The sequence below is a fragment of the Mercenaria mercenaria genome, chromosome 5 (assembly GCF_021730395.1).
Source record: "Mercenaria mercenaria strain notata chromosome 5, MADL_Memer_1, whole genome shotgun sequence".
Lineage (NCBI taxonomy): Eukaryota > Metazoa > Mollusca > Bivalvia > Venerida > Veneridae > Mercenaria > Mercenaria mercenaria.
The window spans coordinates 35,789,373-35,815,247 of record NC_069365.1 but is presented as its reverse complement, the minus strand read 5'-3'; the positions used below and the strand labels follow the sequence as shown (position 1 = coordinate 35,815,247).

The window sequence follows — 25,875 nt, the reverse complement described above, 5'->3', positions numbered from 1 at the left end:
TAAAGTTTCCAAAATATACCACACCCTCTGGTGGCCATGTTTTTTTTGACGGATCAGAATAATAATATTGGCAGAGGGTCACACATGATCAGTTTGCGTGAAATTATTTTAAAATCGGTTTCTCAAGATCTTTAAAGTTTCCACAATACAAATATGGTAGCCATGTTTTCTTAGAAATCGGATAATTTGAACATTCTTGATAGAGGGTTACATCAGAACCATTTGTGTGAAATTATTTCAAAATCGTACCAGCGGTTTAGGAGGAGATGTCCTTTGAAGATTTTTAGCTCTGGCAGCCCCTATGTGAAACCAAAGGGAACCGTTGAACAACTTTGGAAGAGGACCATCCAAAGAACATCCTGGCCAAGTTTCATCAATTGGTTTTAGAGATGATGTTTATAGGAAAGAGTGGAGGGTCCGACTGATGCTAAGCGATCACAATAGCTCATCCCGAGCACTTTGTGCTCTGGTGAGCTAAAAAGATAAATCAAGAGTAATGCAAGCTCAAAATACCAAACAAAAATATACACAAACAAATGGTTTCTTACAGCTGGCAAACAAATGCCATTAAACTGCTCATTAGTAAAACCATGTGAAACTAAATTTCAAGGCATCTAAAGTACTGGAACATATACTGTGTGCAAACAATATACAATGGAAACTATCAGAATTGCTTTAAAATAAAAGTATACTCTCAAGGCATAACTTTGACAGGATCTTACAGCAAAAGTCATCAACTGGTTTGTATAGGTTATACTTTGAGCAATTTACAAGCAATGGCACAAAAATATAGTATTTTACATTTTACAGAAATGAAAACTCTGTGAAGCAAACACTAAACTTTATATTTTATCTTCTTGTGTTTCACAGCATATCTGTCTTTTTTCATGATTGTGTTTATCTTTTATATGTGTATTTGTACAAAGTCTGTATACAAGTTAGCATTTCTACATGGACAGCTATAAGGGTCGCTGTGTTCTTTGAGAGTGGCTTTTCAAGTTGTCTTTTATTTTTTCTATGGCAAGCTTTCAATCCAAATTTGCGATTACTAAATCATATATTTTAATTGTGAATAAATTTACATAAAAAGTGTAATGTCAATGTAACTACATAAAGAAATATGAGATATATTAGCGGCATTTCTTATTAAAGGATAAAAAATTGTAGCTAAAAGAATGTAAACATTTTAATGAAGCAAAATAAAAGCAGTTTTACTAAGAATAACAGAGTTGAAATAATACTTGCGCATCGGTGCAGTCTGGTCAGGATCCATGCTGTTCGCTTTCAAAGCCTATTGCAATGAAAGAAACCATTAGCGAACAGCATGGATCCTGACCAGACTGCGCAGATGCGCAGGCTGGTCTGGATCCATGCTTGTCGCAAACGCACTATGTTGGTTTTCTCATGGCGCGGCTCAATTATTTCTTTCAGCCTACAGAATTATACATTGCACTGTTGTAAATATCATAGGTCTTGCTAAGATTTTAGAAAAAAATATCTCATTAAATCATTTGTTTTAAAATGATCTAATATGGAAGTTAACATTTTTTTGCAGGAAGACTATTTTGAAAGAGAAGAAAAATATAAACATAGACAAAATTTATGCTACAAAGAAAATCAAGATGCCTTTAGCTTAAGTATTGTTGGTAAAAGACACTGACATATGTATGTATAAATTCAGCTTGAACATCAACAAAAAATAACAGTACTGAATCTTTTCATAACTTAACCTATTCACTTATTCAAAACATGTTATGCATAAAAAGCTGGATTTTTAACTAGATGGAAAAAAACAAAATATACATATCTGACTATTATAACAAAAGAAAATCTTGAGTGCTGCCGAAAGTTGACAATAAACTCTAATAGCTAGCAGATATGAAAATTATCCTGTCAATATATATGTATCTAAAATAGTTAAAACAAGTGAATGAAGTATTGCCATGCAATACAAAGTCCCCTACTGGAAGGCACCTAATTTTCTCTACTGCAGTATAACATAATGAACTGATATCTGTCAATGATGTATAAACAATATTGTACTACATATACAATATGTTATAACAACACACTTGGATTAAAATATGCATATATAAAACCCCCCAGTTGTTTTCATATTGAATTTTTTTGGCTGATTATAAAAATGTTATCATGTAAGTTATTTATAGTAACAACAAAGAGAAATTAATCTTTAAAAAAAAAAAAAAAAAAAAAAAAAATATATATAATATAAGTCCACAAGAAACTCTTTACCAGGTAGAGATAGGTCAAAATACACCTAAAAATTGGATGTAACATGCATGCTGTACCACAGAAAAGTGGTCTCGATTTTTCTCTACCGCCAGTAATAAAAAAGTTACAATAAAATCTTTTTATAGTAACAACAAAGGGACGTAATTCTAAAAACAAGGGTGCCTTATGGTGGTGAACATTTGGTCCAAGTTACATCAAAATCCCTCCATGCATGAAGAAGAAATGTTCTGTACAAAGTCATTCTTGAATTTGACCTTTGACCTCTAAATATGACCTTGACCTTAGACCTAGGGACCTGGTTCTTGCGCATGACATGTTGTCTCATCCAGGGGAATATTTGTGCCAACTGATATCTAAATCCTGCTTTGCATGACAAAGTTATAGACCGGACAGGAAAAAAATCCTCTTGACCTTTGATCTCAAAGTGTGACCTTGACCTTTAAGCTAGGGTACTGGGTGTTGCGCATGACATGTCGTCTCATCATGGGAAACATTTGTGCCAAGTAATATTAAAATCCCTTCATGGATGGCAGAGTTATGGACGGGACAGGAAAAAAACTCTGTTGACCTTTGACCCCCAATTGTGACCTTGACCTTTGAGCTAGGGGTCCGGGATTTGCGCAAGACACGTCGTCTCATCATGGGGAACACTTGTGCTAAGTGATATTAAAATCCCTTAATGAATGTCAGAGTTATGGACCGGACACGAAACAGACCCTGTTCATGCTATGTTAACATTTGACTGCTAAGTGTGACCCCGACCTTTGAGCTAGGGGTCTGAAAGTTGTGCATGACACATCGTCTTATTATGAGGTACATTTGTGCCAAGTAATATTAAAATCCCTTCATAGATGGGAGAGTTATGGACCGGACAGGAAAAATGCCTTGTTGACCTTTGACCTCCAATTGTGACCTTGACCTTTAAGCTAGGGGTCCAGGTTTTGCGCATGACATGTCGTCTCCTCATGGGGAACATTTGTGCCAAGTAATATTAAAATCTCTTCATGGATGGGAGAGTTATGGACCGGACAGGAAAAAAGCCCTGTTGACCTTTGACCTCCAATTGTGACCTTGACCTTTGAGCTAGGGGTCCGGGATTTGCGCATGACACATCATCTCATCATGGGGAACATTTGTGCCAAGTAATTCTAAAATCCCTTCAAGGATGGGAGAGTTGTGGACCGGACAGGAAAAAAGCCCCGTTGACCTTTGACCTCCAATTGTGACCTTGACCTTTGAGCTAAGGGTCCGGGTTTTGCGCATGACATGTCGTCTCATCATGGGGAACCTTTGTGCCAAGTAATATTAAAATCCCTTCATGGATGACAGTTATGGACCGGACACGAAATTGCGGACGGACGGACCGACGGACGGACGGACGGACGGAATGACGGAAAAGTGCATTCCTATAGTCCCCAAAACTGGTTTTCAACCAGTAGGGGACTAACAAGGAGCTGCGTTCAATAAACGCTTGATGCCCCCGGTGGCATCCTTGTCGATACAAAGCAACCCAAGTCCAAAACGAGGTCAAGTTCAAGGTCAAACTGAGGTCAGGTGATGTCTGAAGATGAGGAATTGTCACAGGTTACATCTGCATTAGTATCATGTCATTCTAGTAAGGGGTATTGATGCTAGACGAAACGGTCCCATTTGGTTAACCTCGTACAGACGCACGTTCCTACATATGGATACTTACCGTATGTGGCTACTCTTTTGTTCTCTCTATTGTTCTTTTAGCCACGTAAGAGAAAAATAGCCACATAAAAGCCTTACGGAATGAATGACATCAAAGAAAAAGTACAGTTACCTATTGTTCCTATAGCCACCTAAGTATGCAAATGTGAGCTCGTACGAACGAACGAACGAACGGACAGGACAATCGCTATATGCCTCCAGCATCAGTAGATGCCGGGGGGCATAAAAATCATTATTGCCTTTTAATACTTAATAAGATAATACCCATAAAGAGATTACTCTGCAACTCAAATTTGAACAATCTTTTAAAATCACAGAAATGTCTACAGTAAAAACTCTGATCCTTGAAGCAGAAAGGGCATGTGTAAAATGCTTGAATTATACAGAGTTAAGCAATCCAAATGTGAAAAACATTAAATGCACAGGTGCTTCAGCCAGAGATACTCAAGCTAGCAGTGTTTCACTGTATCACACATTTTTTCCTGCTGCCTATGTCATAACCTTGATGAAATATCGGTATTTAAGTCTCTTTTTTTACAGTTTTAACCAAATTCTACACACTTAAACATTATCATGTATAACAACTTTATATCACAATATTTACGTTGAACAAAGCTTAAAGAGTTCTATTAGATTTACAGATTTCTTATACATATCAAATTGGGATGCATATATTTTTATGTTCCTGTTTGTATATATGCTCAGCTTTGTCTTAAGTCAATACACGTTTTTGAGCCAGAGATTTTCAAGTGGGCGGAGTTTACATAACATCTCCCTGCCGCCTTAACTGTATCATAGCTGCATTATCTGTGTTTGTTCAAGAGGTCTGTGAGCACAATGCCTGCAGAATACTCCCGCATGTCTAACACTGCAGTACCGTGAAACAGGATGTTTGTAAAGATCGTCACATACTCACACAACGCAAACAAACTGTAAACTGTGAATATTAAAAAAAATAATAATAATGATTTTATTTCACGAGGCTGCATATTTGGGCAAGTCCAATCTTCAATGTGGGCCTCTAAATATAAATCTTTACAAGTTACAAATATATACTAGTCATACGCATGATAACAATATTTAATTTGTACATAATCATCAAAGTATAGAAGTACATTTGTATTCAATGCATAGTTGTTTTGTTTTGTTTGTTTTTATCATACAACATTTTTATTAACAATAATTAACAATATAACTCAAAAAACCTGTATACAGAGTAGAAGATACTACAAATCACATACAGAGTACTTCCGCTGTAAATAAGTCCTCTTAAATTTCTCAGTATACTCTGGCTGACGCACCGACAGGTATGTCTTTCCGAATCTTAGGACCAGAATAGGACAAAGATTTTTACTAAAATTCCAAGTTTGGTTTAGGAATTTGCCATGTCATGAATGGAAGATGTTAACTGAATTTTTTCTTTCATGCATGTTGGTGAGTTTTCTTGATTTTAGTGACTTGAAGATCAAGGTAGCCTTTCTATATTCGATTCTGTCAATAAATTTCATCCATTTTAATTTTTTTCGAAAATGCAAAGAGCTCTTTTCTGAAACTTAATAACTTTGTCTAACAGATCATTTGAGTAGTTTCCCAAAACAAAACAACAGAAGTCCAGGTTGGTAAAATATATGCATTGTAGAACAGATTGTGGGCATGCAGGTTTACAAAACATTTCAACTGTAACATTCAATATACACTGGCACTATACTTGAAGTTTCCATTTCAAACAAATGTCAACCTGGATTCCGAGAATCTTTCCAGTTTCTGTAAATTCTAATTTTTCATTGTTTAAGAATAGCTGTAGTTCTGGTGTTGTTTTAATTTTGTTTTGTAATTAGGAGTAGTCTGATATGAATTTACTGTTTCAATTTGGCTATCTGTCACAGTTAGGGTTGTGTCATCAGCAAACATGTCTGTTGCTGAGTGTGGTAAGTGTGAGGGTAAGTCCTTTATATAGGTAATGGACAAGACAGGTCCTAATACAGATCCTTGTGGAACTCCAGATAATACACTCAGAGGTCATGAGAGAGTTCCTGAAACAGATACTTTTTGAGACCTGTCAGACAAGTAACATTCAAACCATTAAATGGAATGACTTGATATATTGTACATTAACACAATGTTTTGCTATCCAATAAATATAGGCACCTATCTTTTATATGAATTTACACATGTGCTCATCCCATCAAGGGCTTGAATTTTAATACCTCACATAATTTTCAACAATAAACAAGAGCTGTCAGAGGACAGCAACGCTCGACTTTTCAACAGTCTTGTCAACTAAATGAATTTTAATGTTTAAAAAGGGGCATAATTTTGTAAAATTGTAAAACAGGGTTATGGAACCTGTACAATGCATATCAGCTCATGACAATGGAGAATTGTGTGAAGTTTCAATCAATTCCCATTTATAGTGGGTACTGAGATACCAGCTTACATACAAAAACTTAACCAAAAACAGTCAAAAAAGGGGCATAATTTTGTAAAAATGCAAACTAGAGTTATGGAACCTATGCATTGCATGTCAGATCATCACAGTGAACAAGTGTGTGAAGTTTCAATCCATTCCAATTAGCAGGTACTGAGATACCAGCTTACATATAAAACCTTAACCAAAAATTTCTAAGTCAAAAAAGGGGCATAATTTTGTAAAAATGCAAAACAGAGTTATGGAACCTGTGCAATGTAAGTCAGTTTATCACAGTGAATAATTGTGTCAAGTTTCAATTTATTCCCACAAGTGGTTACTGAGATACCAGCTTACATACAAAAGCTTAACCAAATCGGGACACGGATGCCGACGCATGGGCGAGTCCAATAGCTCTACCTATTCTTTGAATAGTCAAGCTAAAAACACAAATTTTAATTAACCTTCAAGGCAAAATGATATACAGTATCTTAATTAAAAAGGAAAAAGATGATTTATACATTTATAACAGTCACTATTTTATAAATAATACATTTTTAAAATTGATCATTATTAGCTCTTAAAATGGCCTAAGTGTGCAAATTATTTGAAATGTTATGGGAATATATTGCAACTGTAATTTCTCCCTTCAAACAACCAGTGAAAAGTACCCCACCTCTAATAGCTCAGCAGGTAGAACACAAGATTTTGAATCTAAAGGTTGTAAGTGCAAATACAGCGAGCAGAACATGTCCTCTGAAGACAGAGTGTATGAAGTCATTTCTCTGCCACATCTCCATAATGCGAAGATGTCTGTTACTCAGCAAGTTTGTACTGATACTCAATCCAGAACACTGGTTACACTAAGTTAGCACTGTTAAATTAATGAAATACTACTGAAGAATGACATTAAAGTTTCTCATTAAACCCCATTAAGCAAGCAAAAAATAAAAGACTGTCACATGGTAAACATTGATATGGAACTAAAGCCTACTGTTTTACTTTTATGCTGAAACACAAAATGAACTATGATACTTACTGTAGGGTTCACAGAACCAGTTGTGTCTGAAGTACAGATAGATAGCCAGAGTAAATGATGAGATATTGCCAAAGGCAAACAATTTCTTGTACCTGTATGAACCACAGTCCTACAAAATGTCAAATCAATACATTTTTGTTATAAAAAACAAAAACCATTTTAAGTAAATACAATTATACACTCTAAACCCGTTATAACGCTACTCGATATACCGTGGTATTCGTTATAATGCGGTATACTCTTGGCGCCCAAATTTTCGAGAGTAAAAAAAAAAGACAAGAGGACCATGATGGTCCTGAATCGCTTACCTCTTCCCACATGACCCAGTTTTGAGTATGATGTCGTTTTTTCTATTATTTGACATAGTGACCTAGTTTTTGAGCTCATGTGACCCAGTTTTGAACTTGACCTAGATATTATCAAGATAAAAATTCTGACCAATTTTCATGAAGATCCATTGAAAAATATGGTCTCTAGAGAGGTCACAAGGTTTTTCTATTATTTGACCTATTGACCTAGTTTTCGAAGGTACGTGACCCTGTTTTGAACTTTATCTAGATATCATCAAGGTGAACATTCTCACTAACTTTCATGAAGATCTCATGAAAAATATGGCCTCTAGAGAGGTCACAAGGTTTTTCTATTTTTATACCTACTGGCCTAGTTTTTGACTGCACGTGACCCAGTTTCGAAACTGACCTAGATATCATCAAGGTGAACATTCAGATCAATTTTCATGAAGATCCGTTGAAAAAAATGGCCTCTAGAGAGGTCAAAAGATTTTAATAATTTTAGACCTACTGACCTAGTTTTTGACCGCAGTTGACCCAGTTTCAAACTTGACCTAGATATCATCAAGATGAACATTCAGACCAACTTTCATACAGATCCCATGAAAAGTGTGGCCTCTAGAGAGGTCACAAGGTTTTTTTATGTTTTGACCTACAGACCTAGTTTTTTAAGGCACGTGACCCAGTTTCAAATTTTACCTAGATATCATCAAGATGAACATTCAGACCAACTTTCATACAGATCCCATGAAAAATATGGCCTCTAGAGAGGTCACAAGGTTTTTCTATTATTTGACCTACTGACCTAGTTTTTGACAGCATGTGACCCACTTTCAAACTTGACCTAGATATCATCAAGATGAACATTCTGACCAATTTTTATGAAGATCCATTCACAAGTATGGCCTCTAGAGAGGTCACAAGGTTTTTCTATTTTTAGACCTACTGACCTAGTTTTTGACCGCACATGACACTGTTTCAAACTTGACCTAGATATCATCAAGATGAACATTCAGACCAATTTTCATACAGATCCCATGAAAAATATGGCCTCTAGAGAGGTCACAAGGTTTTTCTATTATTTGACCTACTGACCTAGTTTTTGACAGCATGTGACCCACTTTCAAACTTGACCTAGATATCATCAAGATGAACATTCTGACCAATTTTCATGAAGATCTCATGAAATATATGGCCTCTAGAGAGGTCACAAGGTTTTTCTATTTTTAGACCTACTGACCTAGTTTTTGACTGCACGCGACCCAGTTTCAAACTTGACCTAGATATCATCAAGATGAACATTCAGACCAATTTTCATACAGATCCCATGAAAAATATGGCCTTTAGAGAGGTCACAAAGTTTTTCTATTATTTGACCTACTGACCTAGTTTTTGAAGGCATGTGACCCAGTTTTGAACTTGACCTAGATATCATCAAGGTGAATGTTCTGACCAATTTTCATGAAGATCTTTTGAAATATATGGCCTCTAGAGAGGTCACAAGGTTTTTCTATTTTTAGACCTACTGACTTAGTTTTTGACGGCACGTGACCCTGTTTCGAACTTGACCTAGATATCATCAAGGTGAACATTCTGACCAATTTTCATGAAGATCTTGGTGAAATATATGGCCTCTAGAGAGGTCACATGGTTTTTCTATTTTTAGACCTACTGACCTAGTTTTTGAAGGCACGTGACCCAGTTTCGAACTTGACCTAGATATCATCAAGATATTCTGACCAACTTTCATAAAGATCCCATGAAAAATGTGACCTCTAGAGTGGTCACAAGCAAAAGTTTACGGACGCACGGACGACGGACACCGCGCGATCACAAAAGCTCACCTTGTCACTTTGTGACAGGTGAGCTAAAAAAAAAAAAAACCCCAAGTCCGCGGATGTTATTTAATTTGATCATAACCAGGGTTAAAACTACATGTACCAGTGTACATTAACACCTTTGCCATGACGACTGTGAAACAAGAGGGCCATGATGGCCCTATATCGCTCACCTGTTATCATTGCACTTGAGGACAAGAAGGTCCTCAGAAAAAATATCTAAGTCCAAAGGACAGTAAAAACAAAGAGAAGAAATTTAACCAAAAAGAAAAAAAAATTCTTACAAGGTACAGATATGTCAAAATACACCTACAAATTGGAGGTACCATCAATGTTGTACCACAGAAAAGTGGTCTTGGTTTTTCCCTACGGCCAATAATAAAAAAGTTACTAAAAATAAGCTATTTATAGTAATGTAAAAGGGAAGTAATTAAAAAAAAATTATTGTAAGTGAAGAAAGGAAGGATCTGCCAAATAAATCTGTTGACATAAATGAAATTTCAGATCAGTATCTTCATTAGTTACAGAGATATACCCATTTTAATTTGAAATAAAGGGAGGTAATTTGACATAAAATCAGTCCATAGTTATCTACCCTGATTGGCTCAGTCCAACTAATGACAATAATGAAATGTCAAATAAGTACTATAAGTCCTTACTGATATAAATCCATTTTGATTACAATCAGGGGAGGTAATCAGATATAAAATAACTCTGAACCTACGCTTGGATCTGATTTGTCATGGAATCCAAGAATTATTGTTGTTGAAGTTATTTTGGAAGTTTGTATCAAAAAAACCATAAATGAAGTCTCTATATGGCTGCAAAAGCCAAAATAGCCAATTTTGGACCTTTAAGGGGCCATAACTCTGGAACCCATGAAGCAATCTGGCCAGTTCAACAAAGGAACCAAGATCTTGTGGTGATACAAGTTGTGTGCAAGTTTGGTTAAAATCGAATCAAAAATGAAGCTGCTATTGTGCAGACAAGGTCAAAATAGCTAATTTTGGCCCTTTCAGGGGCCACAACTCTGGAACCCATTATGGGATCTGGCCAGTTCAAGAAAGGAACTGAGATCTTATGGTGATACAATTTGTGTGCCAGTTTGGTAAAAAATCAAATCATAAATAAAGCTGCTACTGTGCAGACAAGGTCAAAAAAGCTAATTTGGCCCTTTCAGGGGCCATAACTCTGGAACCCATAATCAAATCTTGTCAGTTCAAGAAAGGAACCAAAATCTTATGGTGATACAAGTTGTATGCCAGTTTGGTTAAAAATCAAATCATAAATGAAGCTTCTATTGTGCAGACAAGGTCAAAATAGCTAATTTTGGCCCTTTCAGGGGCCATAACTCTGGAACCCATAATGGATTTTGCCAGTTCAAGAAAGGAACCAAGATCTTATGGTGATACAAGTTGTGTGCCAGTTTGGTAAAAATCAAATCATCAATAAAGCTGCTACTGTGCAGACAAGGTCAAAATAGCTAATTTTGGCCCTTTCAGGGGCCATAACTCAGGAACCCATAATGGAATCTGGCCAGTTCAAGAAAGGAACCGCGATCTTATGGTGATACAAGTTGTGTGCCAGTTTGGTAAAAATCAAATCATAAATGAAGCTGCTATTGTGCAGACAAGGTCAAAATAGCTAATTTTGGCCCTTTCAGGGGCCATAACTCTGGAACCCATCATGGGATCTGGCCAGTTCAAGAAAGGAACCGAGATCTTATGGCGATACAAGTTGTGTGCAAGTTTGGTTAAAATAAAATCATAAATGAAACCTCTATAGTGCAGACAAGAAATTGTGGACGGACGACGGACAAAGGGCGATCACAAAAGGTCATCCTGTCACTATGTGACAGGTGAGCTAAAAATCAATAAATGTCTGCTAGCTTACTTGTTTGCGTATTGCCTTTGTTAAAGTTTTAATACATGTAGACATGTGACAATTAGGCAATCAGTACCGTGTCAAAATTAGATTGTTTGCATAACAATCGTGTAACATTGGTCAGTCAACAATCAAACCATTTAAGTTTGCACCAATTAAGCGGATGACACAAACATTTGAGTGAATAAAAAATGAAACAACAGGCCCAGTTTTGTAATAATATGCAGCCGTTTTCCGTAATCATCACATTCAGTACATCGGAATTAACGAAATGCCGGTGATTTAACAATTGTCTTTCTTATTTTATCCATTTTCTACATGTATTCAAAATTATTTTTTATGACTGTCCGCATTTTTTCTCTTTTAGTTACAGAAAACCCCTGCGTTGTACATGTAATTTTCACGACCGCGCGCTTCTCACACAGTGTTATATGTTTACTTCCGGGATACACAATTCCACATTTCTTTTAAAATCACGACGAAATGGAAGCTGACATAGCGTTATTATTCTTTTAATGCATCTTCCAGTAGCATTTAAGGTAAATAAATGCCCCGTTTAAACGCTTAGAATTTCTTATGTAATATAAAACAGTGTTTAAAATACGTCTAATACATAAACGTGGGTGGGGTATTACATATACCGCTTAAGGCCAACCCGCGTTATAAATTTAACCCCACTAGATCCGCGGGTCTTGAACCTTGGACCCTGACGACAGCATTATAACAGGGTCCCAGTGTACATTGTACTCTGTAACAAGAGCTCGTTGAACAAGAAATGCCCCCATTGATGCATTCAGTAATTGCACAAGGAACAGAAATTATATGCTCACTGTAAACAAAAGTTCTACTGTTCTGGTTCAATGTGACCATGACCTTTAACCTATTGATCTAAAAATCAATAGGGGTAATCTGCTGGTCATGATCAACCTTCCTATTAAGTTTCGTGATCCTAAGCCCAAGCGTTCTCTAGGTATCATCTGGAAAGGGTTTAACTGTTCCGGATCAATGTGACCTTCATCTTTGGCCTACTGACCTCAAAATCTACAGGGGTCATCTGTTGGTCATGACCAATCTCCCTACCAAGTTCCATGATCCTAGGCCCAAGTGATCTCAAGAAATTGTCTGGAAATGGTTTAAATGTTCCGGGTCACTGTAACCTTGAACTTTGATCAACTGACCTCAAATTCAATAGGGGTCATCTGTTGGTCATGATGAACCTCTCTTTCATCTTTCATGACCCTTGGCCTAAGTGTTCTCAAGTTATCGTCCAGAAACCGTTTAACTGTTCCTGACCAATGAGACCTTGAACTTTAACCTAATGACCTCAAAATCAATAGGGGTCATTTGCTGGTCATGAACAATCTCCTTATAAATTTTCCTGATCCTAGGCCCAAGCATTCTTGAGTTATCGCCTGGAAACCATTTTACTGTTCCTGGTCACTGTGACCTTGACCTTTGACCTACTGATCTCAAAATCATTAGGGTCATCTGCTGGTGATGACCAACCTCCCTATCAACTTTCACGATCCTATGCCCTAGCAATCTCGAGTTATCATCAAGGAACTGTTTAACTGTTCCTGGTCACTGTAACCTTGATCTTTGATAGACTGATCTCAAAATCAATAGGGGTCATCTGCTGGTGATGACCAACCTCCCTATAAATTTTCATGATCCTAGGCCCAAGCATTCTTGAGTTATCATCCGGAAACTGTTTAACTGTTCAGGGTCACTGTGACCTTGACCTTGGACATACTGACCTCAAAATCAATTGGGATGATCTGCTGGTCATGACCAACCTCCCTATCAACTTTCATGATCCTAGGCCCAAGCGTTATTGAGTCAACATCGGAAACCGTTTAACTGTTCAGGGTCACTGTGACCTTGACCTTTGACATACAGATCTCAAAATCAATAGGGGTCATCTGCTGGAGATGACCAACCTTCCTATCAACTTTCATGATCCTAGGCCCAAGCGTTCTTGAGTTATCATCCGGAAACGGATTGGTCTACATACCAACCAACAGACCGACCGACCGACATCTGCAAAACAATATACCCATCCTTCTTCGAAGGCGGGCATAAAAATACATGGAAATAACATGTATATCTGCTTTCTTTTGAATTTTTATCATGTTATTTTGTTGTAATTTGCATGTACAAACAGTAAATAGTATTGCATGTTTATTTGACATTTCTGATTTACTTATTTTAGAACTAATATTTTTCTTCATTTTGTTTTAATATCAGGCAATACTACTGATATCATACATAAACTACTTTAAAAAAAATTCTTAATGTAGTACCACTAAACTTGAAATATCTCCATCAATTCTGAAATCACCATAAAACAGGTTCAACACCTGGTCATGGTTAACATACCAGGCCATGTTCAGAGCTGGGTGAGTTACTAAAACTAGTATTTTTTCAGCAGTAAAGGCCTAGATCAGATGCTTGGGAAGTAAATAAGACATCAAACATGGACTCTAAAGGAGAAATAAATTGCTCCATCCATTACAGGTGAGAACTTTCATCAATTACTCATGCTAAATGAAAAGAAATTTTTATTTCTTGTACTTACGGTTTTGTGTGTTTTGTCTGTGTATTTTCTTGCCCACTTGCATAGACCAATGGTCAGCAGCATGTACATCCATGACGTAATTATAAATGCAATAAAACTGTTCTCATGTATATCTGAAACATCAATAAAACTTTTCTCATGTATATCTGAAACATCAATAAAACTGTTCTCGTGTATATCTGAAACATCAATAAAACTGTTCTTGTGTATATATGAAACATCAATAAAACTGTTCTCAAGTATATCTGAAACATCAATAAAACTGTTCTCATGTATATCTGAAACATCAATAAAACTGTTCTCATGTATATCTGAAACATCAATAAAACTGTTCTCATGTATATCTGAAACATCAATAAAACTGTTCTTGTGTATATATGAAACATCAATAAAACTGTTCTCAAGTATATCTGAAACATCAATAAAACTGTTCTCATGTATATCTGAAACATCAATAAAACTGTTCTTGTGTATACAATGTATATGAAACATCAATAAAACCGTTCTCATGTATATCTGAAACATCAATAAAACTGTTCTCATGTATATCTGAAACATCAATAAAACTGTTCTCGAGTATATCTGAAACATCAATAAAGGTGTTCTCATGTATATCTGAAACATCAATAAAACTGTTCTCGTGTATATCTGAAACATCAATAAAGGTGTTCTCATGTATATCTGAAACATCAATAAAACTGTTCTTGTGTATATCTGAAACATCAATAAAGGTGTTCTCATGTATATCTGAAACATCAATAAAACTGTTCTTATGTATATCTGAAACATCAATAAAGGTGTTCTCATGTATATCTGAAACATCAATAAAGGTGTTCTCATGTATATCTGAAACATCAACAAGAGCACCGCAATGCAGAGCAATATACGCCTGAAGATATGATCTTTGACCCCTAAGTCTGACCTTGACCTTGTAGCTAGCCATCCAGAACATGTGTTCTGCACATCATGTCTATGTGGTGAACATTTGTGTCAAGTTTCTTCTAAATCCTTCAAGGGTTTCAAGAGTTACCTTGACCTTGAAGCGAGACATACAGAAAATGGGCTCTGCATGTTGTCTCGATGTGGTGAACATTTCTGCCAAGTTTCTTTACATTCCTTTAAGCAGGTCAAGAGTTACTGAGACACAGACTACTGACCCCTATGTGTGACCTTGACCTTGAAACGAGTCACCCAGAACATGCACTCTGCATGTCGTATCAATGTGGTGAACTTTTGTGTCAAGTTTCTTTGAAATCCTTCATGGGGATCAAGAGTTACAGAGCGGACACGAAACACAATCATATGACCTTTGACCCCTAAATGTGACCTTGACCTTGAAGCGAGACATCCAAAAAATGCGCTCTGCACGTCGTCCCTATATGGTGAACATTTGTGTCAAGTTTCTTTGAAATCCTTTGAGTGGTTCAAGAGTTACAGAGTGAACACGAAATTGCTAACGGACGAACTGACGGACACCGGGGTTATAACATAATACATCCCTTCGGGCATATAATAAAGAATACAAACACAATAAATAAAGAATAAAGAGACATCAATTATTTACCAGTAAACTCAATTTAACTGTATACTAAAGCTTTTCACAAATGTTACTGTTCTAGGACAATTCATTAAATCATTGATTCAAATGATAAACGTGTAACAATGAAATATTAATAGGACAGAATAACTCAAGTCTGAAAAATTGTTTCAGAAATAGATTTCTGCAAATTTAAAACTGAAATGGCAGACATAAACATAATGAAAACACTACTCCATAACTACAATTAATAAATCATTGAATGAACATGGATGAGTGAATGGTGATAATCAATCAATATGAAATATTTTAATCTATTCCATAATTTCACATGTTTTCTGGAGCATTGGTGAGTAAATATTACTATACTCTGTTAAAATAGATCTTGTTTTACTTTATGGGATCAAAGTAGGGGCATGATTATTTGTTTATTTTAACAAGGCCTGAAAAAAGATTGTTTCCGGTAACATGCTGAAAAAAAAATAGGGTAGGTAGGTCGGTTAATTTTTTTATGGGGGAGGGGGGGGGAATTTTTTTTATTTAGTGGGACTTTTCGGAAAATATTTTTATGTAAAAAAAATAAAATAAATAAGAGGGTTATGCCTTAAGAGCATCAGTAAGTTGATTTCTAACATCACTGACCATGTTTAAAGCATAAAAAGTGCAGTTGAAAAAAAAAACTTCTCCAAGGTCGGGCCAAAAATTTAGTTTAGGTCAGAATACCAGAAACAAACAGTCTTTTTTTAGGTCTAACTGCTAATTGTTAAATCTTCTGAACAGTTAACAGGTTCACTAAATAAAATATACTGCTTGTTTCTCTTCTAATGCCTGATTTTTTACTCTTTCACTAAAACTACATTTTTCTTCGAATGTGACTATTACTTCCAAGTTTAATGTCTGCACCCGTTGTTAACGCTGGATAATAATTTTAATTCAGGCAACAAAAGTGCTAAACTGTTAGAAAAATATGCCCCTCAAACGAAATTAATTTTGACTTTCAAAATAAACTACAGTACTTTAAAATACAACGTAACTCCAGAGTGACACAGACAATCCAGCACAGTTATTGAACTTGGCCATGATAATATGCCCATAAACAGTCTGACTAAGTTTGGAGAAAATGTAATATGAACTTCTAACTATTACGTGAACACTGTCATAACTCACTTGTAACTGTGACTGGGACTATCCCGCTGGTTATTGCACTTGGCCAAGATACTTAGCCCATTAGCATTATGGCAGAGTTTAATGAACACTGGACAAGAACTTCTCAAGTTAGAGAGCTGACACTGGCAATTTTTCATAATGTTTGGTAATCCTAGGGCCATAACTTCAGAGTCACTGCACCTTATTGAACCTGGCCAAAATATCATGCACATAAACACTGTGATCAAGTTTGGTTAATATAAGTTAGAGAGCAGGAAAATTATTTTAAGGTAAAATGTTAGTAACTAGTTACTAATTTAACTATCTGATAATCATCAGACATTTGAATAGTTAACCCATTAACAGTTGACATGCCTATATTATGGTATTAATGTATTGACTTTTGTTTCACAGTTTTGTCCAATTTCTGCAGGGATGCATTATCTTAGTCCTTTACTTACAGAAAGATGTTAAAATAATTATATATACAAATTACAGAATTCTGAGAACTGATCAAGTGATCTTGTCTAACATTAAGTTAGAGTAATACACCAATCACTTGAAGTGGCCAGGGCTTGGGTTATCTAGGATTTCAAGAGATTTAAACATAGGAAACTTAAGATATGAGGACCAGAGTCAGGCTGGGTGCTCGGGCGAGAAGTGTCTCACTGTATAAACAGTAACACACCAATCGCTTGAAGTGGCCAGGGCTTGGGTTATCTAGGATTTCAAGAGATTTAAACATAGGAAACATAAGGAATGAGGACCAGAGTCAGGCTGGGTGCTCGGGCGAGAAGTGTCTCACTGTATAAACAGTAACACACCAATCGCTTGGGTTATCTAGGATTAACAGTTGACATGCCTATATTATGGTATTAATGTATTGACTTTTGTTTCACAGTTTTGTTCAATTTCTGCAAGGATGCATTATCTAGTCCTTTACTTACAGAAAGATGTTAAAATAATTGTATATACAAATTACAGAATTCTGAGAACTGATCAAGTGATCTTGTCTAACATTAAGTTAGAGTAACACACCAATCACTTGAAGTGGCCAGGGCTTGGGTTATCTAGGATTTCAAGAGATTTAAACATAGGAAACATAAGGAATGAGGACCAGAGTCAGGCTGGGTGCTCGGGCGAGAAGTGTCTCACTGTATAAACAGTAACACACCAATCGCTTGAAGTGGCCAGGGCTTGGGTTATCTAGAATTTCAAGAGATTTAAACATAGGAAACATAAGGAATGAGGATCAGAGTCAGACTAGGTTCTCGGGCGAGAAGAGTCTCACTGTATAAAAATTGTAATAAACATGTTACCACAAACTTACCTCTGTTGTCATTTGAAGAGATACATGTGAGAAGAACTAACATCATATTTTCCATGATATGTAAAAACACTGCAACTTTCGCTAGAAAAATGTAGGTTGTCTGCCTGGCCCCTGAAAAATGTCATGTGTGGAATAAATATAACAGAGCACGGCACAAAAGAGTACCAGCACAACAAATATTAAACTTATAGCATATCTTATGCTGCATATTTTGGAATTTCAAATTGCAATATAGCAAAAAATTACAAAAATTTCAGCCCTATTTGTACTTCACCGATAATGGCAAACATTTTCCATATTTGCCTATCTTATACTAAAATGTCTCTTTCTGCACTCCATTCTTAAGTTTGTTCAAATGGCCCAAATCCAATAGCCATAAACTTAAAGGTAGTTCTGCACATTCAGGTCAAACCATAACTTTTCAAAACTTCAAAATATACTTAGTAACTTTGGAAATTTAAGTAAGATAGGGTTGTGTGCTCGATTATTTGCTGGATTGGTTTGGGACAGAGTCTATGGGAAAATAACAATTTTGATAACATTTTCGCAAATAGAATTTTTATTACAATGTAGAGTTTAATAAAACTTCTCACATTTGTAAATAATCATATGCCGCCTATCATATGGTGAATTCTAACATGATCTGCAGCAACTGCTATATAAACATATAGCGAAATCGCCTATACATGAATCTACGATTAAATATGGTTGGCTGTTACATTTCACCCCCTATGATTGTGGCATAAGAGATTCTACTTCAGTTCCATTACATACGAATTATTTTAGGGCCAAACGGTTGAAAACAGCATTTCAAAAACATAAATATGATAAAAAGTCATACTGACTTGTGTGTAGGACCGTAAAACACATTTCGATCTCTACGAGCGAATTCAATTAGCATAATTAAGATTCAGCGGTGACGTCATAAATGTATGACATAAAGTATGACGTCATAATGATGTGACGTCATATAAAGTTAAGCTCGTAACTTGTAACACAGGGTCAAATCGCTTAATTTGATGATTCTCTTCATAATTAGTTTGTGGGATGTTAGATTACTAAATTATAAATACTTCTCAAAATTCTGATAAAAAGAAACAAATATCTATACGTTCCATTGGCTATGCAACTCTTTCTAACCACAGGGGGTAAATTGTAACAGCATATAACCCGAATGACGTATTACGCTGAAAATGTAGTACTGTAAAATGCGAATTATTTGCGTTGTTAGACTCGAAATAATAAATATGTTCCAATAATTTTATCAATTAATAAAACATGGGCAGTCGTTTGGATGCGAACTTCTTAAATAAAATGAATACTGGTAGGCCTGTGTGCTTGTTTTTTTTAGCTATTTGCCCATGATTAACAAGATCAGCACATTTCAGTCAGATTTTAAGAAGTTTTTTGAAATTAGTATTTATTTAACATGTTTAACATGTAAGATGTTTTAATATCATATTTTAACTTTAGAAAGATAATAACGTTGCCCTTGTAATAAATTTACTTACTGGTTGCCATTAATTCGTAAAATGATGTTCATTTTTGTACGCCGATTCCAGGCTTTATTCTGTTTTCCGAATAAATGATGTTATGCCATTACTTCCAGTTTATCAAACGTGCAGAACTACCTTAAACCTAAAGTAAAGCTGGTATTTCTGAGTAAGTTCCAATGAAAAATAAAGAAGTTGGATAAAACTCCTTCTTAATACTACTTTTGAATTATTAATTCTTTTTACATCTAAACAATGTCTTCCAGAAAAAAAACTCATCTACGAGATATTCTATAAGAAACGGGGCTTACCAACATGAACTTGTTTATGCCATCCATAGTAAGCCAGAGCATACATGAATCTTGGTGCAGCATGCAGTGATATAAATATTCTCCATATATACTGCTGCGGAGATCTCGCAATAGCTGCACTTATACTTGGTAGAATATTCCGAACCTACAACAATAATATGTTACAGAACTTAATTATAGAAAGATCTATGCAATGTATATGATTACACTGTTTCTTAAAATCATGACTATTATCATTCATATGACAAGAGTACTGAAAAAAACCTGTATCGCTCACCTGATTAAATTCTTGTCACAGGTAACCTAAAGTGTCCGCTATGTCATTGATTTCATTTCAACAAACATTCTGGCAATGTTTTTATGTAAATCAGGTAGAACATTATCCAAGTCTTTCTATGATTTGACTCTTAATTTCATTAAAAATAAGAGCCCTGCAAAGTGCAGCAATAGACACCAGCAGATTTAAATCAGAGGAGGAGGGTGTGTGTGTGGCAGAGGAAATTGTAATATGGCAGTGGGTGTGGGTTTGTGGTGTCTAGTACAGCAGCAGTGATGAAATTCTAAGAAAGTGATTTTTATTTTTTTTGAGGGGGGGTGGGGGTTGGGGATAAAACTAATAACTTTACAAGATTGTGTATTGTGATTTATCCTCCATTATTTTGGTCCTTCAAAGTTTTGACATTTAGACTGCCCAGTCACAAATACAAAACAATCTAAAGTTCAACTTATTTTGACTAGTGGTGGTGGGGGACTGGTGGAGTAAGGGATCCGGACAAAATCCCCTGCGGACAAAACCCCCTTCGCTCATTTTTGCATAGGCGGACAAAATCCCCTTCATGTTTTTAACAAGGAGGACAAAAACCCCTTCGCTTAATTTTACAAGGAGGACAAAACCCCCTTTGCATTTTTTACAAGGAGGACAAAACCCCCTTCGCATTTTTTACAAGGACAATCCCCTTTGCTTTTTTTATAACGAATCAAAAGGGCAAACAAAAAGAGATGTCTTGAACATAATTATAATTAATATTTATAATAATGATAATTGATTTAATTATTCTATAATATACAATTATTTCAGTTGGTTTCATAATAACTTTGAAATTAATCAGACTATACATATACTATTATTTTAGTTTGTTGAAAAAAGTGTTGAATATCTCTTAATTAATTGACCTGATAATTTGTTAATTGTATGTTTTTCTCACCAAACTGTTAAGTAATTTGTTAAATAACTCTCAGACACTTTGATTAGTTATATAATTATTATTATATAATTTGTCCTTTTGATTCTAGGAAGAAGGGGGTTTTGTCCTCCCTGTAAAAAACGCGAAGGGGGTTTTGTCTTCCTTGTAAAATTAAGCAAAGGGGTTTTTGTCCTCCTTGTAAAAAACATGAAGGGGGTTTTGTCCGCCTATGCAAAAATGAGCGAAGGGGGTTTTGTCCGCAGGGGATTTTGTCCTACACTCGTGGAGTAATGTGGACTGCTGCACTTCTCAAATCATCTCCATCAAAATGATAGGTTTAAACTTTAAGGAGCGAAATTCCCAGTGTGCGCAGGCATTTTCACTGCCAATAAGCTGGGCTCAAGCAACTTCTGTTGGTTGAAAAAATGGTATGAGAGCTACCTTTGTAATTTTTTTAATATCAACTGCAAATTCTGAATATTTCAAAGAAATATCTAAATTGAAAGCGGTTGGTTATTTGGTGACAAGTTGAATCAAAAGGGGTTGCTATGTGCCACTTTCAGTTTCATTTTCATGTCACTCAGACTATTTGTATGAGGCTTAAAATAAAATTAAGTTTGTTTGACCTTTACCTACCGACCCGATAAAATTGCCCTGACTCAATAATTTTATTGCATTCCAGAGAAAATAATTATTTTTATTTTCTTATCAGAGGGAAAAACTTATTTTGGTGCTTGAAACTGGCGATTATTTTATTTAACAAATAATGCATAAATAATTATGGCAAGTGAGAAAGTAACCCGTGGTCAGCTAGTAGAAAATCGATAAAGCGGATTGTTTATTATCTCGTGTATTCCGAACACGTGTCAATTATGCCGATAACGTTGCCCAAGGCAATAGGATGCAGACGACAACCAAACCGCTTATAACCGGAAGGCAATCTGACAAAAGGACATCTTTTTACAAATCTAGTATCTAATTTACCCGCGAATCGTAGTTACCAAAACGTCATGCCGGTAATTTTCCATTCCACGAGCACGTGCGACCTATCGTAATATCTAATTTACATCGCTCGACATTGCTTTTGTTTACACATACACAAAAAACGCGCGTAGTGCATTCATTTTTTATTATAAGCGCTTCAATATTTTTTAGCATTGCTTAAATTCTTTTGTAATATAGTTTGAATTCTATAACGACTTTAATAAGAAATCGACAGGAATGTAGGCAAAATTCTATAAAAATGGTCAAATTGATATTTAGTTCTTTGTAAAATTTCAAACAGTACGTGCGATCTTAATTACTGGTACTGATGATAAACCCGGACAGATGATAAAGTCGACCACCTGGGAAATTTTCAATTGCAATCAGTTATTCATAAAATTGAACACACCATCTAATAGTTTCCACTAACAACACCAACTGGTGTAAACAAAAGCAAAATTGGTAAATATTCTGTATAAATAAATGACTTACATTTATTTCTATAAAAAATAGTTATCCAAAATTACTGGGGAAGAGGGTGTTTTTTGCACATGCTCACTGTCAAAACATGAAGGCCTGACATTTGATAACTTTTCATTACTTGACCAGGAATGAATGTTGCAGCTTTTGGGAGGTTTCAGTATAATTGTATGAAGAAAATTTTGTAGATCTAAATGACAAAATGTTCGAATTTATCATCAGTCAACGTTCATACAGTCCACATTTTACAAACCCCCTTCAAGGCCTCACTTCGTGTGAGATTGTTAACAGAAAATAAATTTGGATTATGTAAAGTTTTCAGCAAATGTTAAGCTTTATTTTGATACCTACCATTGATTACAATTTGCAGAATAAAAAAGTTACATGTAAAAAACCTCATTTTCTGTTCGGGTTTATCATCAGTACCAGTACTTATTTCTTTCAAAGAGTAAATAAATGATACATTCTATGGGCATAAAGTTCAGACTTTTGACAAGAAAGTACAAAAAAAAACAGAATAAAAAATCTTAATGAAAAAGCGTCAGCAATTTAAATACATGGTGTAAAGCGATTTTTGGCAAAGAGATATATGTTAGTGCAGCAAAATAGGTTACCAGTTTTGTGTGGTTTTAAAATAAAGTGATATGATGCCGTTACAGTTTTTGATAAGTTTTAAATGAATCTTTGTATATTTGGTATCAAGTCAACTCGTCCCAATGTTGGGCGGTTAAAACCGCCCCCGGTTTTAACCAGCGGTTTTAACCGGTTAAAACCGCCCCGGTCAATACTCCCTGAAGTGGTCAATACCGGTCGATTGGTCAATACTGGTCAATTAGTCAATACTTACTGTAAAGATATTTTGCAGAGTTTATGAACAATTTAAATAATGACTGTTAAGAGCATTTGAGGCTTGATGAAGGTGTTTGCATGAATTATATTAAGTTCAAGCAACCAAATTAATACTCCCAAATTAGTCAGAAGTGGTCAGTTTGTCAGCACTGGTTGATACTGGTCATTAAACTGCTACTTTAACTGAACTTCATTTGTAGAAAGTATTTCATAAACTGTAGCAGTTAAGTGTTTGATTCACAAGTAATAAATCTAATTATTTTTAATAGTATTTAATTCAATGAAAAATTGCTGCCTACAACTGGACCCTTTCATTGAAGTGGTTTTTTTTGTGTTTTGATAGCAAGTGTCACATTGCATTAGTCTAATGCAATGTGACAATTAGTAACTGACACCATGTCTTACAATATACAATAGATGATATGTTGCAGGTCTGTCTATCTAGTCACTAATTAGCTGTCATGATCAATAATCCCTCTGTATTAATGAGGTGCTTGAACATGGTAACTTTATCAAAGCATTGAAAAAACTAGTATTGACCACTGACCAGTCTAAGTATATTATCCAGAACTGAGCCTGACCAGGACACATTGCCAAGGACCAAAACTGAATCGACCAGTATTGACCACTATACTTTTTATGGAACAACATCTATATTATTCAGATTGCTTTATAATTTTTGCATTAATGTTACAGCCTGTTCTAATCTGTGAATGAGCATTATGTAAAAGTGTTGAATAAACCAGTATTAACCACCCAAGAGTGACCAAAGTATTGAATCGACCAGTATTGACCGGTATTGACCGGTTTTAACCAGTATTGACCGCCGGCCCGGTCAAAACTCATATTGACCGGCTTTTTGCCAACATTGACTCGTCCCCTAGTCAACTCGTCCCCCAGTCAACTCGTCCCCGATTTGGTCATTTCGTCCCCCAAAATTGGTTATTTCGTCCCCCTCATGATAAAATTTGGTCAACTCGTCCCCATTTTGGTCAACTCGTCCCCCTTTTTGGTCAATTCGTCCCCCTTTTGGTAATCTTGTCCCCATTAATATTTTAGGCATTTTTGTTTTTTTATGATATTTTGACTTTGAAAACTTGTATTTAAAATCATCGAGAGTTTTGAAGGAGTTATATTGGAAATAGTTAACTTTAAATAATTAGGTTTGATAAAATAATAAAAGAAATATACTGAAAATAAAAGACAATTAACTGAAATAACATAACTAAATACAATGCCCTTAGTATTAAAAATATAATATAATAGAAAATCTAATTAACTTTTTAAAAATCATAGTAAGAAAAGAGAGAGCAATAAATCCTTACACCTGGTCATAATAAAGGAAAGTTTTAATTAGAAATACAATAAAGAATAAATAAACAACTAATATCTGTCACATATGTTTAACTAAAAATAACCAACATGCTTTATATTCATTTTTGTCATTAAAATAAAATAAATACTTCAAATGTAGGGAGACAGTGGTTTCTAAAAAAAAAGTAGAATGAGCATATCCCTGCATACGGAAGGTGTTAAAGGTTATTGATCACATTAAAAGGCGTTGATTGGGCTGACTGGAAGGTGTTAATGGTATTTTATTGCATGAAAAGTTGTTGATTGGCCAAATGAAATGTGTCAAAATTTTCCCCTAGTAGAATTAAATGTGTTAATGATTGATTAGAGTGAGGAAATTATTTGTTATAAAAAAAGTTTAATAAAAAGTTTAATCTTATTCAAGAGTTTGAAAATAAGCAGCATCAAATACGGACATTTAAACAGCAATCATGTTGTCCAACATAGCAGACTTACAAAAACAAAGGAAAAAAAACAGAAAATTCTCCTTGTTAAATCGATAATTTTTAAAGCAAAAAGTTCTTAAAACAAACGGAAACTTATGTATATTTCTAGCATAAAATATACTTATTTGAAAAAAACAACGACTTAATTTATCATACTTTGATTTTTTTTCAAAAATACGTTTTAAAAAAGGGGGACAAAAAGGAGGGACGAAATGACCATTTGAAATCGCCGAGGGGGACGAAATGACCAAATCGGGGACGAGTTGACTGGGGTGACGAGTTGACTAGGGGATGAGTCGACTGTAAAGCGTATATTTTATAAAACGACACTTTTCAAACAATGACGACAAATAGCTCACAGAGGTAGGATATTCACAATTATCGTTTGACACATTTACTTTAGAAAGTGATGTCATGCCATGGATGATCCTGATCATGCAATACAAGGATGTAACACAGGACATATAGAGTCTACTTGTTGTTTACTTGAATTAAAAATAACTATCCTCGTACATGTGTATCTTAATTGAATCCAAAGAGCTATAAAAGTATTTTATACTTCTTTGGTGAATCCTATCCAAAAAGTGACATATCCGAAAGATCGTAAAACATACTCGACAGTGAGTTGCTGTTGATCCGTGGAAGTCATATAGAACTGAATATGCAACCGCAAAAGTCGTTGCTAAGGCAGGTAGAGACATAGTAATATATCCCAAATGTGCAGCAGTAATATGATACAATGTATTTTTATCCATAATTGCTTCTTCGGCAGTCTCTA

General features: G+C 35.3%; 1 protein-coding gene across 1 annotated transcript; it reads right to left on the bottom strand.

The window, feature by feature from the left end:
- Positions 1-67: 67 nt before the first annotated feature.
- LOC123558890 (post-GPI attachment to proteins factor 2-like) lies at positions 68-25,875 on the bottom strand. The gene is made up of 6 exons (XM_045350734.2): positions 25,712-25,875; positions 19,802-19,946; positions 17,998-18,108; positions 13,985-14,097; positions 7,395-7,503; positions 68-4,885 (listed from the first exon to the last, which is right to left on the bottom strand). Exons 1-6 carry the CDS (start codon positions 25,850-25,852, stop codon positions 4,752-4,754), a joined length of 753 nt encoding a protein of 250 aa, XP_045206669.2. The 5' UTR covers positions 25,853-25,875; the 3' UTR covers positions 68-4,751.

Coding starts and splice junctions, on each gene's coding strand:
- LOC123558890 (XM_045350734.2), bottom strand. CDS start 25,852: ATGGATAAAAATACATTGTATCATATTACTGCTGCACATTTGGGATAT. Junction 19,947..25,711: donor CAACAGCAACTCACTGTCGA/GTATGTTTTACG, acceptor TTATTGTTGTAG/GTTCGGAATATTCTACCAAG. Junction 7,504..13,984: donor CAGACAAAACACACAAAACC/GTAAGTACAAGA, acceptor GACATTTTGTAG/GACTGTGGTTCATACAGGTA.